The sequence below is a fragment of the Paramisgurnus dabryanus genome, chromosome 11 (genome assembly GCF_030506205.2).
Source record: "Paramisgurnus dabryanus chromosome 11, PD_genome_1.1, whole genome shotgun sequence".
Classification (NCBI taxonomy): domain Eukaryota; kingdom Metazoa; phylum Chordata; class Actinopteri; order Cypriniformes; family Cobitidae; genus Paramisgurnus; species Paramisgurnus dabryanus.
The window spans coordinates 27,609,301-27,626,354 of record NC_133347.1 but is presented as its reverse complement, the minus strand read 5'-3'; the positions used below and the strand labels follow the sequence as shown (position 1 = coordinate 27,626,354).

At 38.7% G+C, this 17,054-nt stretch overlaps 1 protein-coding gene across 1 annotated transcript; it reads right to left on the bottom strand.

The window, feature by feature from the left end:
- Nucleotides 1-16,837, bottom strand: LOC135729805 (rho-related BTB domain-containing protein 2-like). Its single transcript, XM_065247668.2, has 10 exons — nucleotides 16,557-16,837; nucleotides 13,111-13,312; nucleotides 12,842-12,945; nucleotides 10,549-10,734; nucleotides 9,184-10,133; nucleotides 6,183-6,301; nucleotides 5,289-5,439; nucleotides 3,341-3,429; nucleotides 2,055-2,160; nucleotides 1-1,243 (listed from the first exon to the last, which is right to left on the bottom strand). The coding sequence occupies exons 1-10, from the start codon at nucleotides 16,622-16,624 to the stop codon at nucleotides 1,035-1,037; spliced, it is 2,184 nt and encodes a 727-aa protein (XP_065103740.1). The 5' UTR covers nucleotides 16,625-16,837; the 3' UTR covers nucleotides 1-1,034.
- Between the last annotated feature and the right edge of the window lie 217 nt (nucleotides 16,838-17,054).

Here is a 17,054-nt window from a genome sequence, read left to right as displayed (position 1 = left end):
TACGTTTTATTTTGTAACACCAAACTTGCTCGTATAACTACTCGTCTTAAATAAGAAAAACGTTGATGTGTTTGGTCACTTCTAACTTTATCTCTGAGTGGTACCATTGAATGAATGGGGCTAAGCTAAATGCTATCGAAGTGTCGCAGCGCGCTCCAGCGCTTACGTGCACGCACTAAGATGATAGAGGGATGTATCAACTCTTCTTAGTTAAGGTAATAACATATTTTAATATTGAAAATGAGTAGACTATTCCTTTATGTGCACGTACTATGATAGAGCTATGTATCAACTCTTTTTAGTTAAGGAGATAACATAGTTAAATATGACAAAACGATGGAATATCCCTTTAAAAGAAGGAAGCGAACATAGCCAAATCATGCCACTGATGCTGTTGATAGAACGTAAGTTATATTGAACCCGTAACATTCCTATATACCAGGGGTGGGCATTCCAATTAGGGTTGGAGCTAAACTCTGCAGGACTGTGGCCCTCCAGGCCCAGGAATGCCCACCCCTGCTTTAAACCCATTCAGATTTCATATGGATCTGACTCAGTTCTTTTAAACTTTAGGAGCATTTAAATTTTACATTATGAGAACATCGCTCTGGAGAAGTGGTTTGATTGTAGATCACTAAATAATTCATCTTCTTCACTGTTTGCTTAAAAATGTTCCTGCTATCTTGTTCTTTAGAGCTTAAAAGCACTTCGACAGCATTATAACTTGTATGCAGTCAAAGTGTTTTCTATACACTTGTAGCTTGGTTTGTGATGAAGACTGTGATGTCACAGAAGGATGTCAAAGCTAGTTTGATCTCTAAAAATCTCATGAATAATGTAGAGAGATTCAACAATACGCCCGGTGTTGTTTAAACTAACTGTCTTCATCGTTGCATTTTTGCTTTTTCTTCCTCAGCAGCTGCAACAGGCAGGGCTTGGGTATTTTCTACAGAAAATGTGGACTCATGCCGTATAAACCTTTGCTTAAATCCCATTTTTGGATTGTAAGGTGGGTCGTGCACCCTGAGAGCCAATCAGACGACTGCGGAGGAACCCGGAGAAGATGGAGAATTGGAGGAAGGTGAGGACGGTAGGTTCCAGAAGAGCCACTTGCGTTTACACTGGCGCTTTTGGTACAAATAATCTTCTTTGTCACGCTCCTTACGAGCTCGCTGATAATGATCTTCTTCCTTCAGATACCACACTGGAGGCCAGCGTTGCTTCTCAAAGTACACTTGGTTTTCTGCAAGATAAAGGAAGACAGCTGGCCTTTAGCTTTTCGCATAACAAACTTCGGTACTGAGCAAATGATTTAGTAAGGATTGTGGCTGAATTTGCATTTGGCTGAAAAACTTTTTATATAGAGCAACTTACAGCGCACTGCACATGTATGAGCTGTTGTGTTAGCTTGGAATTTAACCCACAATAAAGCACCAAGCTTTATCAGTTTATAAAAGGAATTATGATATCATGATGCTACGATTTGATTTTCATTTAGATTTTTTTTTATGGGAAGTCTTTTAAGGAAAAGTATTTTATTAACTTATAATACATGCCGAGAGCATTCAGTTAATATGATGGTGTTTAGCACCTTTTGCGTCCAAAAATGTTTATAATTATTTGTAGGCTCCACTTATTATAAACAACTTCTATAACTTTTTATGGTAGAAAGTAAACAAAAAATCTTATTGAGCAAATAGTAAAGAAGAATTAGTATGAGCACGCTGGCTCCACATTGGTACATAAGAGCATTGGTTTCTGGTGAATCTCGTGACTAGTCTTTTTATGCGTTGTGACGAAACACCTTATTGTACATACCGCCACCATTATTGAGATGTGTTTACATTTAAACATGATGTATGGAGGGCTAAACACGTTCAAAGTGCAGATTGGAGTTTTTAATATGATCTTGTTTATTTAACTTGAAAACTTTATTTAACTTGGCATTATTTATAAATATAATCTTTAGTTCAACTAAATGATGCATGTAAAGTGTTTAAATAAATTCATGCCAAATATGCAATCCTATCTCAGCTTGAGAGCTGTTCAGATACCTGTAGATTTAGCCTTCATGTCACGAGGGAATTTGCGACAGACTCTGTTATAGTTGGTGCAGATGTGGTGAAGGCACCAGTCAGTCAACTGATGGGCACAGTGAAACTAAATGGGAAAACAAATAACAGAAATGAAAACACAAGGGACAAAATTACACGTTACTAAAATGTTACCCCACCTCTCCTCTTTTAAACCCCTTGTAATATATTGGCAGAAAAATGTGTGACTCACTTTAATGCCATTCTAGGTCGGCTCCATGTCGGTAAGTAAGATTTGCGAGAACCAATGAATAAACTTGTTCGACTTCATGCAGCGCCGCAAGAACCGAAAGGCGGATGACATCACAGGAACCACGAGAACGATTCGAAATCACTCATCGGTATGATTTTTCTAATCGCTCTCGCTGTATTTTGATGTCATCTTTCTGTTGGTTCAGCCTATTGTGTTACCTGCCGACATTTTGTTGGATGGATGGGTTTTTATAAAACCAGATACTTTTTCATGCATTACAAAGCTATGAAGAGCCAGGATATTATTTTATATAACTGATGGTGTTTGGCTGAAGAAATTAGGTTACACCTAGAATGGCACCGCCGCCGGCGAGAGCGTTAAAAAACCCTCTGGCTGCCTTACCAACAATGCTATAGAAAAGAGTAGTGGAGGCTTTGACACTCGAATGCATTCTATGGAATCTAGGGTGGCCATTCGTGCCAGTTCTGCCAGACACGTCCCGAACATGTTTTCGGGTTCGTTCACCAGAAGTGGTGTTGCTCGACCGCATACGTCATCACATTTCAGTTAAAATACATTAGAAAATTCTCAAAAAGATTTATTTCTTTTAAGACATACAATCATTGTAGTTTCATTTTTACCTTGAAATGTAACGGTTGCTTTTCTGAAATTAAACCCGAAATATTAAACCTTGATGACGTATGCGGTCGACCAACGGGACTTCCGGAGAATAAACCTGAAAACATGTTCGGGACGTGTCCGGCGGAACTGGCACGAATGGCCACCCTAATGGAATCCTTTCAAGCAGAAGTTTCCACCTTCCGATTGGCTGCCGCTGAACATTTCCATTTTCTGATTGGTTGCCACCGAACGGTTTGAATGCATGGTAAGATGAGTTAATTATACATATTTTTTTTTTTGGGGGGGGGTGAACTATTCCTTTAAGCAAAATGTTCACCAAAATAAAAATGGTCATTATTGACATTATTTTCTCTGAATGTGTATGCTTAACATACTAAACAAAAATTGTCTGTAACTTCAGAAGTCCACTTACCTGAGCCATATCCAGGTAGAGCAGAACATCTCCATCTATATCAGCTCCCATCATGGCAGCCTCTGTTAGTACTGTCACAGTGTATAACTCTAGAATACACATACACAACAATCTTAAAAATACAAATGAATATATCTCAAGGTTGTGTTTTATCTTTGTTTATAAACATATATCCACATACCTGGACAGTAAAGTACTGTGAGTTTAAAGTTTAAAGGATTAGTCCATTTTGTTAAAAAGAAAATCCAGATTATTTACTCACCACCATGTCATCCAAAATGTTGATGTCTTTCTTTGTTCAGTCGAGAAGAAATTATGTTTTTTGAGGAAAACATTCAAGGATTTTTCTTATTTTAATGGACTTTAATAGAACCCAACACTTAACACTTAACAGTTTTTTTTTTCAGAGTTTAACGGAGTTTCAAAGGACTCTAAACGATCGCAAAGAGGCATAAGGGTCTCATCTAGCGAAACGATTGTCATTTTTGAAATAAAAAAATAAAACATATGCACTTTTAAACCACAACTTCTCGTCTATCTCCGGTCCTGAAAAGCTCCAGCGTGACCTCACGCAATACGTCATCACGTCAAGAGGTCACAGAGGACGAACGCGAAACTATGCCCCAGTGTTTACAAGTGTGGAGAAAGAGGACCGTTCCGACATTGTTGTATGTTGAACGACACTAATTAATGTCTTTATGTCTGTTTATTGTTTAAAATGGCCCGCAAATGTGCGTTTCATATATGTAACACGTGACCTTTTTTTTACGTCACTACGCATTAATGTGAGGTCGCGCTGGCGCTTTTCAGGACCGGAGGAAGACGAGAAGTTGTGGTTTAAAAGTGTATATTTTTTCATTTTCTTGTCAAAAATGACAATCGTTTCGCTAGATGAGACCATTATCCCTCGTTTTGGATCGTTTTGGGTCCTTTGAAACTCGGTTGAAAAAAACAGTTAAATGTTGGGCTCTATTAAAGTCCATTAAAATGAGAAAAATCCTGGAATGTTTTCCTCAAAAAACATAATTTCTTCTTGACTGAACAAAGAAAGACATCAACATTTTGGATGACATGGTGGTGAGTAAATTATCTGTATTTTTTTAAGAAAATGGACTAATCCTTTAAGGCACATGTAAAACTATAGTTGTTTGACATATAAAAAAAATGCAATCAATTGATTTTATAACTTAAGTATTTCACAAACCTTTTCCTTTAAAATAGCTTTTGATATTTTGTTATTGTCATTAACAGTTTCCATACTGTATAGATACTACATACACCGATGAGCCATTACATAATGACCAGAGGACAAATGAGAGGACAAATTGTGATAGCATGACACCTTTCAATCTCAGAAACGGCACGCCTTATGGGTTGTTTACATGCCACTGTTGTGACTATATATTAAAAATTGTGCACAGTTGGCAAAATGACGAACCGGCTGGGACACTTTAGGCCCTGTTTTCACAATTGCACCATCCCTGACAGCTGTCAGGTATCTGAACATCATTGTGGACCAGGTGCACCCATTCTTGGAAACTGTGTTGCCGGATTATAATGGCCATTACCAACAGGCGCCATGCTACATTGCCAGAATTATTAAGGAGTGGTTCGAAAAACATGATGGTGAATTTCCTCACAAATTCACCCGAAACGAACCAAACTGAAGATTAGTGGTTTCACTTGGAAAACAGGCTTGCGCTACATCAGCACCACCTCACAATATACAGGAACCGGAGGACCTGCTGTTGACATTATGGTAGATACCCCATAAAACCTAATGCCACCTTGTCAAATCAATGCTCCGCCTCATAGCTGCAGGTTAAAGGAGGCTCTCAGGATATTAGGCAGGTAGTCATAATGTAATGGCTCATCTGTATATTAATATATATTGTATATCTGCAGAGGCCTACACTACGAAGAAAGATTCGTAGATTTGACCGTGTACCTGTGAGTGCCACCAGATGAGGTAGACAGAGACGGTTTGCGAGCACAATAAGCTCCATGGCGTCCAGATCTGGACGAGAGCAGAAGCGTCCGGTATACAGATACTCCAGCACAGCACGCATACAGCTACGTGTGGTGTTAGGAAATAGCACCTGACACAACAAAACAGCAACACATTCAATATAAAAAAAAATCGAAATGTTTGAAAGTTTCAAAGTAGCATTCAAGAACATAATGTCTGGAATTTTGTTTGATTATTAAAAAAAACAATACCCCACACCCTAACCCAACATCACAGGAGAAAAGCACATTGTACCAAAATGTATGACTACGTATTAGCCACCTCGTAAAGCTTTTGAGATATCTACCCGATATCAAAAAGAAGATGTGTTTCTTTGTATAAAGAGCTAGTACAGCTAAACGAATATAAAAAGGAAAAGAAACAACACAGCCATAGAAAAGCTACATAACTTCTAAATAACACAACATAACTCATCAGTAAAAACTTAGTTAACGTCTTTTTTTTATGATTTACTGTTTTCTACATAATGTAAAGAGTATACTGTCAAATTCATGTCAAAGATTGAAATCAAATTTTGAATTTTATTCTCCTTTGACCTGGATTTCACAGAAAGAGTCCATATATAAACATATGGATATATATAAAAATACAAATTGTCCCAACAAATATTACTTAAACAGTATGGCCACAGAATAGGCACTAAAAGATTTACATTACACTATAGCCTTTAAACTTTATAATTCAGTAATACAAACTGCTATCACTTCATCCATAAAATTTCATTTCAGTTGATTTAAGTAATTTTAAATACAGATAATGTATTTTATAATACAGATTTGTTATTATTTTTAACATACAGTGAGTGCGCTGTACCTCTTTTGTACAACTCTCCACAAATGGTCCACCAAACATGGCCGCCATCCAATCACAGCTTGAGATAAGCAGCGGTTTATGGGCCTTGATAGTGCCATCATCCAACCTGAACACCACATCTGAAGCAGAGAACACAACATCTTTTCTGAAACATTGTTATACTAAACCTAGTGACCATCCATTAATATAACCATCTATTATGACCCAAACATGCTAATCACAACAAATCTCTCTTCTCAATGTCCCCATGGTACTTTTTGGCATTTAGTATAAATGTGTTAGCCTGAAGTATATAAACTAATGTGCCCCAAAACATTGTAAAAAAAAAAAAAAGGAATTAGAAACTTACAATGTCTTATCTCTTATCAGCAATTTTATGACATCACTCTGCATTTCAGTTTCTCATACATACAGTCGGCATTTAGTCATGGTTGGCGAGGGTGGAGTTGTCGTGGGGGAAAACGCCAGGAACATTGTGTTTTTGAATTACAAAAATGTTGTATTGCAAGTCATTGACGCCTGCCGACCGGCAACGGTACAAAATGAACTGCAATAGCTTATGATTGTGCTTATTTAATTAAATACTTTGTTATCTGGTTGAATCTGCAGGTAAGACATCGCAGTAGCTGTAACATTAGGCTATAACTCAATTAACTTTCATATGTTGCATACTATAACTCCATAAAACCTTGTCACAAGTTGAAAAATTTGAACTTTGCCGGAAAAACGCGCGGCGTTAGTTGGAGAAGCCCCTCCCATTTCCGCGTGAATGTCTCGAAAACTACAATTTCAATCAAGCGAGTAAACCCAAAATGATCAAGCGGCAAACTAGCCACTTTTTGCTAGTGTGAACCCACGGTAAAAAGTAAGCTATCTGGTTGCCTTAAAATCAGGGCCGGCGTCATGGGGGGGCATTCGCGGGCAGTTTAGAGATTAGAGGTCGAGGTGGAATTTACAAATCTACAGGACACTGTTTTAAGGAAGTTTAATGTTCTTACACGCCGTCTTCAGCTATTTTAAAGGTAAGTTAGCGTTGTTTTAAATTATGTAAGCTTAAATGTGAAGTGTGGCTATAGACCGTTAACAGCATTACGACGTGATTATGGTAAAGCGGCTTTTTTAAAGCTAGGACGCGGTGTGCGCTGTGCCCATTCATTTCAATGGCTTGCGCCGCGCGAGGGCGGTTTGTTGTTGCGTCGAGTAGCGCGAGCGCTGCGGAGCTCAGCTTGCGCTCACACCACGGTCGAAGTTCAGTAGTTTTGCGCATAGTTTGTGGTCTTTTGCACTTTATACGGGAAATGAGCTGACAGTCTGTACCAGTTGTATGAGTGTGTGCTTGCTGTATTTGTTGTTTTAATGTCTTGTTTCTGCAAGTTATTGTTGCTATTGCGTGCCCCCCGTTGGAAGCCGAGTGCCCCCCTGTTAGTTATGGTCTGGCGCCGGCTCTGCTTAAAATTATGAATTAATTCAACTTAAAAATATTAGGTGACAACATTTTTTACACTTGACCTTTTTTTACTTTTTGGAGTTAACTAATATTTTTAAGATGAATTTACTCAAAATTTTAAGGCAACCAGATAATTTACTTTTTAAGTTAAACCAACAATTTTTTAACAGTGGAAAAAATGCTGAACAATCTTCTTGTATGATGGACACTGTACAACCAATATGTGCAAAAAGCAAAAAAAAGTTTAAGTTACTTTTTTTAAGGCAGCTGACAGTATTACTCTTCATAACAGACGAAGGTTACACCAAAAAAGAACATTAAAAATTCAAGCAGAAACAACAACGAATGTGTTAACAAAGTTAATGTGTTAACTATGGCAATGGCTGCGTCCGAAAGCTCTTAAATGTTGCCTTCGGAGGTAGCATCCCAAGGCAGGAAGGCATCAAGGCACGTCTGAATCTGATGTTTGGTTTACTTCTTGTCTCCTGAGATACCTTTAGCATCTTGTTCCACAATTGCATGCATAAGGGTGAGCGGGGAATGTGAATGGTCAAGCCTGGTCAGGTTTGAAAAAATTAAATGGCGGCCAAGAAAGGGGCTGAAGCACAAATTTAGTGTAAAAAAGTTTTATTTTCCCCTTTTCACCCTATTAATTGCATTTCTAGTGAGAAATTAGTGTTGGAGATTTCAAATATGGGATTAGTTATCACAAACGCCCTCTATGTTTATATTTCAAACTGAATTTCATCACGCTGTCTATGAAGGCTTTCCAAATGCATTTCTTAAAGCTGCCTTTATGCCACCAAAGTCACTGGGTCTCATTCACTAACCATGCGTACGCACAAATTTGTTAACACGTCTGCAATAATCATGAACAAGGAAAAAGAACCCTATAATATATATCCGTGTTATATATTTTATATATTTTTGCACATTTTACGAACAAATTTGTGCGTATGCATGTTTAGTGAATGAGACCCATTGCCTCATGAGGCAGCAAGGCAACAAGTCAGCTGGCTAAGCTTTCGGACGCAGCCTATATAAAATAGTGGGTGGATTGTCCAAAAAAAGCCCTTGTCTTGGGAAAGGCTATTTTTAACGAAACTGCCCATTAATAGGCTAACTGATATTTAACAAATAAATATGATATATAAGTGATTTATTTGAAAGGGTCAAAACAAGTATAGAAAATTTTCCGCACATGGATAGTATTCTGCGCTCATATCCGTTGCTTGTGCGTGGTTTTCGTGCATGCGATTTTTGTGTCTGAATTAACAACATATAAATCTATTGATCATTTGGAAAAAATAGAACCTTGATGAAAAATTCAAGACTTTGACGTGAAATTCAATGTCTTTTAAGGCCTTACTATGGGAAAATGAAATGTATTACTTTTTTAAGACTCCGTGGGTACCCTGCTTTTAGAATTTGATGTTTTCTGATGTAAAAACTTTATTCTTGCTTGCAAAAGTGGGCCTTAGGGAACATTACGATATAAAAACGCAGTTCATTACAGCATTAATTCCAGATGAGCAAATCTCAAGAGCCACTTACCAAAGAATGTCCCTTTGGCCAGGCATTCTTTCACTCGATTGGTGCGTCTCACATGAAAGGCCTTGGTGATCTCTTGATTCATGAAGGCTTCATCGTTCAGGATGTTAGCCACCATCATGCGCAGGTCAAATACTTCCAGCAGTTCTGCAATGTGAGCCACCTGCATCAGCTCCTTCTCATGCTCATCTAGTTTACCCGTGTATAGGTATCGCAACACCGAGTGAAAAGGACCGGGCTGCATCGAAGGGTCCATGTGCACCACAGTCACCCTTCTAGGGTTAAAGGTGACAGGGTCATCTACAGTTTCTTCCTGGATGCTGATGAAAGCACGGCTCAAAGCAGGGAGCAGGCGACCGCGGCGATCTCCATCTCCGCCCTTAAGAGTTCCATCACTGGTGCAGGCACGCAAGTTGGCTTTATCTCCGTCACCGTTGCTCTCGCTAACGTCGAAACTAGCTGCCCGCATAAACAGATCACGACCAGAAAGTGGCGGACCTCTGGGTCGCTCCCCGTCGTTCTCCTCAGAGCCCCGAGGTTCGGTCAAGAACAGGTCGTAGAACTTCGAGGAGGAAGTGGCGAGGTAAATGCGGTGAGCGAAGATCCTGTGATGTTCCTGCAGGACTAAGATGACGTCTGCACATAGTGGGTCCTCTAGTAGGCGGCTAGGGTGCTCTTCGATGTTACTCGGAGGGGGAGGGACCGTGATAATGGGTGGAGGGGGTTTGGGAGGAAGGAAGGGGGCTTGGAGGAGGGGTCTTTGAACATTTCGTAAATGCGACTTCCAAAACTGCAGATGACGACGGGAAATGAGGGCTGCACGTATAGCATTGTCAAAAACGTCCTTAACTCCGAACTGAGCAACGACGCTTGTCTCATAATAAGGGACACCCAGCTCCTTAGCCACTTCACGGCCTTTCTCTGGGGCCAGTATCTCATTGGATTTAATGGGTCTGAAATAAAATTTAAAACATGTGAAATTAAAGGAATATTATCAAAACTATTATCACTAAGCTATAATATGATTAAAAATTCTTACTTTTTAAAAATTTCAAACAATTCCTTTGCTCCCACAATTGTCCCATGTGTGAAATGTGTGTGTTAAACTTAATGCGGCGGCATGCAGACCAACAGGTGGATGACAACTAATTACAGCGAGAAAGCAGACTCCTCTATATGATTTCTCGAATGGTTCTCGTGGCTATTTCATGTCATCCACCTGTTGGTTCTTGCAGCGACATATGAAGTCAAACAAACTAACAATCCGATGCGTTGTTTTATATCTAAAATATTCTGGGAGCTGGTACATAAGGACTGGAGTTGGGAAACACTAGACTAAACAAGTTGGAATTATTATGGTGATAATACCTAGCCAAAGGACGTCGAGCTCGGTTCACAGCCTCCAAGTCAGCATATCGCAGGTCTAGTTGACAGCCCACTAAGATAACAGGAGCTCTGGGACAGAAATGCTTGATCTCAGGGTACCACATGGTCCTCACATGGTAAAGGGAGTTTGGGTTTGCAATGGAGAAGCACAATACCACCACATCAGACCTGTTAACAACCCAAAGACAATTCAATTCAAAATAGTTTTTGTGATTTTACGCTGAATCAATTTCATACTTAAACACATTTTAAGATTTTTTTTGGGGGGTGGGTGGCTCATACCTGTCAACACTCCCGTTTTCCCTGGGATTCTCCCGTATTTCACACCTATCTCCCGCCCCCCTCCCATTTTGTTTATTTCTCCTGGAAAACTCCCATAATTTAAACAGCCCTACTCGTTATATGAATAATCACATAAATATACACTCTAAAAAATATTTAACCCAGGGCTGGGTAACTATAGAACAGAACACATTTCTGGGTTAAAATGACCCAAATAATGGGTTGTTTTAACCCAACTGCTGGGTTACTGTTAGTCAACCATGTTGAAACAACCCAGCATTTGGGTTAAAACAACCCATTATTTGGGTCATTTTAACCCAGAAATGTGTTCTGTCCTATACTGCCCTCCAAAGGCTAAGTGCAGTAACTACGCAAACACTGAAAGTGAGAAAAATGCCCTTAAAGTTTTTTTACACCAGCCAGTCAAACATGTTACTGCAATTTTAGCACACACGTTTCTCTGAAATTGGAAAAAATTGAACCAGGAGACTTTGTCACAAGACACAACAGATCTCACAAAGCCCATTTCAACCCTTAACTCAATTTTGACCAACTGCGTAGTAACTGCGCTTTGGCTTTGTAGGGCAGTATCCCTGAGTTAAAAACAACCCAATATTTTTTTAGAGTGTATTATTCCAAGGTTGTCCAGTTGCCAGATCTGAAACACATCCTACTGACACAATAAATTTAAATTAGAACCAATTTTTGACTGCAACCTGGCAACCCATAATTGCGCCGTTGATTTCTGCGCAGGTAAACGGGGAAAGTTGAATCAAGCATCACTTTTAAAAATGGCATTAGAAAGCTCAAGTAATACTACGGCAAAAAATATATATATAACTGCAAATTTAACAACAGCTGCACGAAGGAGTTTAATTTCTTACTTACTGTGAATCAACATCGGCAGTTCCCACGCTTTTTGCAAATTACGTTGCGCTGATTTTAGTATCGGACACGGTGGGGAAAAGACGTAACGCAGTACAATAAATCACAAGGGACAATCGCACTGTGGAGGCAGAGAGCATAGACATTAAATAACTAGACTTGCTCGTTGGCTGCTGGATCGTGGGTCAACAGCGCCAACATATTAGTGGTGGCAACTTCTTTATTAATCTCATGGCAACTGGAGGTAAAAATGCCTCCGTCGTGTGCAGTTTGGAGGTGTGCAAACCATCACACCCCTTAAAATGAGTCTCTGAGAATTACCTTTCAAAAGTAAGACTAAACCGTTGTTTCTGGTTGTGTTAGATCATTAGATCACAATACTTATAACATTATTTTGATAGAGAGTTGTCAACTGGAGGCAGACTAATAGCTAGAGATGTCGCTATTTGTCTATAAATGTTGATACTTAAAGAGATTTTCATTTTTATAAAATTGTAACAAGTTAAGCTATATTAAATGGTTAGGGTTTCCTAAAGTGAAGGAGGCATTGAGAGGTTGCTGAAAGTAGAGAAGGGTTTTGCATGTTATAGCGCTATAAAATCAAATGCAGACTGTCACTCTTTGCCAACCCCCCAGTCAGACCACCCACCCCCTCTCTGAAGTCTCCCGAATTTTGAAATCCAAATGTTGACAGGTATGGGGTGGCTGGGTTATATTTTTTGAGTCACTATAACAAACCACTGCATCAGTGGGGTAAAAGTTAATCTTCAGTATCTTTACAGTTTAACATTGTGAAAGAAGAACGTGGCTTGACTATTTCCAGCCATTTCTTCCAAGATTAGCTTTTTGGACATTTCACAATCTTTGGTGTCCCCAGAGTACATATATGTGAAGTTTTAGCTCAAAATACCATATGGATAATTTATTATAGCATGTTAAAAATGCCACTTTGTAGGTGTGAGCAAAAATGTGTAGTTTTTGGTTGTGTGCTTTAAAATGTAAATGAGCTGACGAAATGCAAACACTGATCGCCATAATGGTGGTTTGTTGAAATTGAAACTCAACTGTGCTGTCAAAAGTTGAGAGTAAGTTGATATTTAAAGTTCACCTGCCATACGCAAACCGACGGTCCTTGTGATGGTCGCCAAAGGTGTCCCAGAGACGCAAAGACACACTGACATCATCCACCACATCCCTGGACCTTTCTAGAACCTGACCGGAGAAACATACCCATCACATGCATGAAGATTTACCCAAGAAATATGTGTTATCTTTCATTTCTTGTGGCAGTTTTTGTTTAGATACGGTATGATTAATAATAATTGCTATATTAATATCCTATTTAGAAATGACAACAGAATTTCAGAAATTTCTCACCTCCTGGCAGACTCTGTACTGATCTATGGCCCAAACAGTGGGCACATGTGTGGCCAGCAACTGGTACTGTGTGAGAGTGGCATTACAGGCCCGGGCACAGATGAGCCGCGTCTTTCCAACTGCGTTGTCCCCAACCACCACGCACTTGATAGTCTCGACATTAGGCCTCTCATAGTCCATGTCAGAATCCATAAAATGAGGCCTTTTACAAAGAAATCAGACATTTAATTTTAAAAAACAATGTAATTATTCAAACCATGTAGTATAGAAATTGAGATCACTGATGCATATGACTTAAGCAAAAAATGATCAAACCGCAGTTATACAAGTTACATAAATAATATACTCCAGTCCCATAACTGCCATATAAGCAAATTGTCCACCATTCTCACATCTTGACTGACCCCAAGGTCTTCCCCCCGCAAGTAAAATCTATTAAACCCTGGCACACACCTCTCCAAACAGAGCTGCTTCAGCATATTGAGCAACCCCAAAATGAACAACACATGATGGGATCAATAGTTTAATTCCCCCTTACTGTGCTCCTTCTGACCCCATTGTCAGATAATACAGATTTAGAGTCCTTTAAACTGAACTGCCTATTGTTTGCGTACAGTATGTGTATAAAGGTTTAGCTATGCAACCTTGAAAAGAAAAGATTTTTACATCCTCAGAATTACCCCGGAGGCACAGGCATCTCCATTGATATAAATAATAACATTAACTGAGTCTGGTAGGAAATATAACCGCAGAAGAGGCTGTAGGGCAAACTTGTGAACACATTGCTGCATTAAGCCATTTTCACTCATACTGTAAAAATTGAAATATGATCTATTTGAATTGTCATATGGCTAACCAAAGGTTTCATCCGGCAAAGCACGCAAAAAGTTGCTGTCGGGCCTGCATTCAGCCAACTCATTTCATGCTGTTACCATCGCCATTAGACGGGGTATGCAAAACAGCAGATGGGGTAACCTGCTGGGTAATCTTAAAAACAGAAAAGCAGATGTTGATGATAAAGTTCAGAAGTGAGATATTGCCTCTCTGTAACGGATGTGTCCCATCAGACCATTTTACCAGCACTGCATTTTCAGGGTATAAGCAGAAATAAGCCATGGCCAGCAGAAATAAGATTAATATTAACTGTGTAGAGACTGGGTATTCAGAAATACCTGAACTGACTTCATTCACCATGCAGACATCAAATAGCTATGAAGAAAAAAGTAAATGTACAAATACTACTGTCCTTGCACTTAGTTGTAAAAGATTTTGTTTAAAAGGTGCATTTAAAATAAATGTTTGGTGTCATATTTTGTTGTTTAAAAGGGGACATTTCACAAGACTTTTTAAAGATGTTAAATAAATCTTTGGTGTCCCCAGAGTACGTATGTGAAGTTATAGCTCAAAATATCCCACAGATCATTTATTATAACATGTCCATCTCTGCACTAAATGGCAGTGTCGTGGTCGGATAGTCCAGATTAAGGGATGGTATTATCCCCTTCTGACATCACAAGGGGAGCAAAATTTCAATGAGCTATTGGTTCACATGCTTGCAGAGAATGGTTTACCAAATCCAAGTTACTGGGTTGATCTTTTATACCTTTTCTAGGTTGACAGAAGAACTGGGCACCTTATTATAGCACTTGGAAAAAGTCTGATTTTCATAATATGTCCCCTTTAATTCAATATCAGTCATACACTTAATTTACAAGTGCGTCTAAAGAAATCAAATATTGTGTTTGTCCACTGCATTTCTCTGTGAATGACAAATAAATAAATGACACATAGCACAAACATAATTGGCCAATGGCATCCAAGGCGTAAAATTACTGATGAAATTAATGTGTAACTTAAACTAATGTACATATTTCTTTGCAAAACACCTTGAATGGTGTGCTACACAAAGCTCTTTTAATGTTTTGACAAATGTCTTGTTTCAAATTGTAATAAATTCCCTCCACCTACTGTATATGATCACCCTTGCCAAATTCAATTCAGCATAGCTGTGTAAACATTTTATGATCAGACAACATGTCTTAAATCAGCAACCTTGGCTATGCTTCATAGTCAAAATATGAACCGTTTAGGATCATTTTATGAAACAGTGCTATTCAGACATATATAATCATTGTATGATCAATATTGATGTCAGTTACCTGCTCATCAGTCCACGTTGTCAGATAAAGTAACGTTAGAGAAAAACCTAAATCACGATATCTACCGTAAATAATCCACTACTTTAAAAAGGCTACTATAAAGCGTGAACACGATTCAACTTAATAGAGATGTCGACATAAACACTCTGAGCATTAAATCTGCTATCGCATCTCAGTCTCGTGGTTTCCAAGGAAACAAAATTTACTACTCATCGGCCGTTTCTCAATCCGAAGGCTGCAGCCTGCGGAGGTCACATAAGCAGACTGCATACGTCATTAGGTCTGGTTTATTTAAAGGACCAGTATGTAAGAAATGTATATCAATTAATCATAAAATCGCCCTGATATGTCACTAGACATTAAGAAATCATTTTTATTTCAAATACTTATATCACTGACAACAGTGATCTGGCCAGGATATTGTCATTTAAAAAGTGGAGTTGCAGCCCTCAACTGATGTTTATGTTGTCATTTTGTGCATTGGCCACCAGTTGTGTGATTGCAGTATCAGTTTTAGCCACAAGTTTTGTGATTGCAATACCAGTTTTGGCCACAATCCTACATACTGTTCCTTTAAGTTAACTGAGCATCACACAGTTCAATCAACATAAAGAGAATGACTGATTGAACATGTATAAAAACTGAGCATCACATTGGCAAGTCATAAGCATTACAAACAATTTACGATTAATTAAGAATAAACCACAGTTTCCCCATCACAGGTAAAGTTAGACGATTTGTATGTTTCTTATATTTATATTACAATGAAATGAAACATCGGGCGATTTTTTTTATAAGACCTTAATGAAAGTTAATACAAATAAAATATTATCTAGGCTACTGCGACTAATTGAAATTCATTTCTACATATTCACATCTTGATTCGTCGTCGTTGTTTGTGTGTTTTTCATATCCCCTTAAGAATCAGTTCACCAAATAGTAAAATAAAACTTTGTGAAACAAATAAACCATTGCAAACACTGCACTAGGCTATATCCTACGCATTTATTGTTAATGTCACAATAATAAGTTAAGCTAAAGAAACTGTCCATAAACCATGTACAGTCCAACACACCTATATTTCTGAATGAGTGTTGATGCGCCGCTCTTATGTAACCACAGATATCTCTGAGAAATTATAAATATTATATAATAAATACAAATGATAAATAATAAGTAGGCTATCTGCAACTTGACAAGTTCCTCAAAAATAAATAAATTAATTTATTTATTAAGTAGAAAAAGTCACAGAGAGAGGGAGGGAGTTGTGAAGTAGGCTAGACTTACCGCATCAGTGGGAAGTGCTGCATCGGCCTGCCCGATGCGGAGAACCGACAGCTGTGAGAGAAATCCATCGGATGCTGCTTGAAACTGAGGGGAGTCACTGAACTTCATTTTCCTATCAAAAATATACGGTTTAGAATCGGAGCAGTCAAAGCAATAGGTCTCAAGATAAATCGTTGTTTGTTCCCCAAACGCCATCAGAGAAAATGTTAAATTTTCGGCTGCAGCTGCCAGGCAGCGAGGCCGGACAGTCGGGTTTGATGTTTCTTCAGTTACCGTATCAACTGTACAACACAGGCACACCAACACAGCAGTGCTCCCCCATTCACCGTACCACAGGCACACTACACTACAGTACACGCCCATTTAATCTTTCATCACCTCATCTCTCTGTCCAACAATACGTTTAACAATGTAACCCCCAAACAAAGACATTTGTAAGGCTCAAAGTCGAAAACTGATTAAATGTAGGCTACATTACAAATGCAAATGCTGGGTTTA

Excerpts from the sequence above, each read along its gene's own strand:
- LOC135729805 (XM_065247668.2), bottom strand. The coding sequence starts at position 16,624 with ATGGATTTCTCTCACAGCTGTCGGTTCTCCGCATCGGGCAGGCCGATG. Across the intron at positions 12,946-13,110 it reads AGTACAGAGTCTGCCAGGAG|GTTCTAGAAAGGTCCAGGGA; the intron begins GTGAGAAATTTC and ends TTCTCCGGTCAG. Across the intron at positions 5,440-6,182 it reads TGGAGAGTTGTACAAAAGAG|GTGCTATTTCCTAACACCAC; the intron begins GTACAGCGCACT and ends TTGTTGTGTCAG.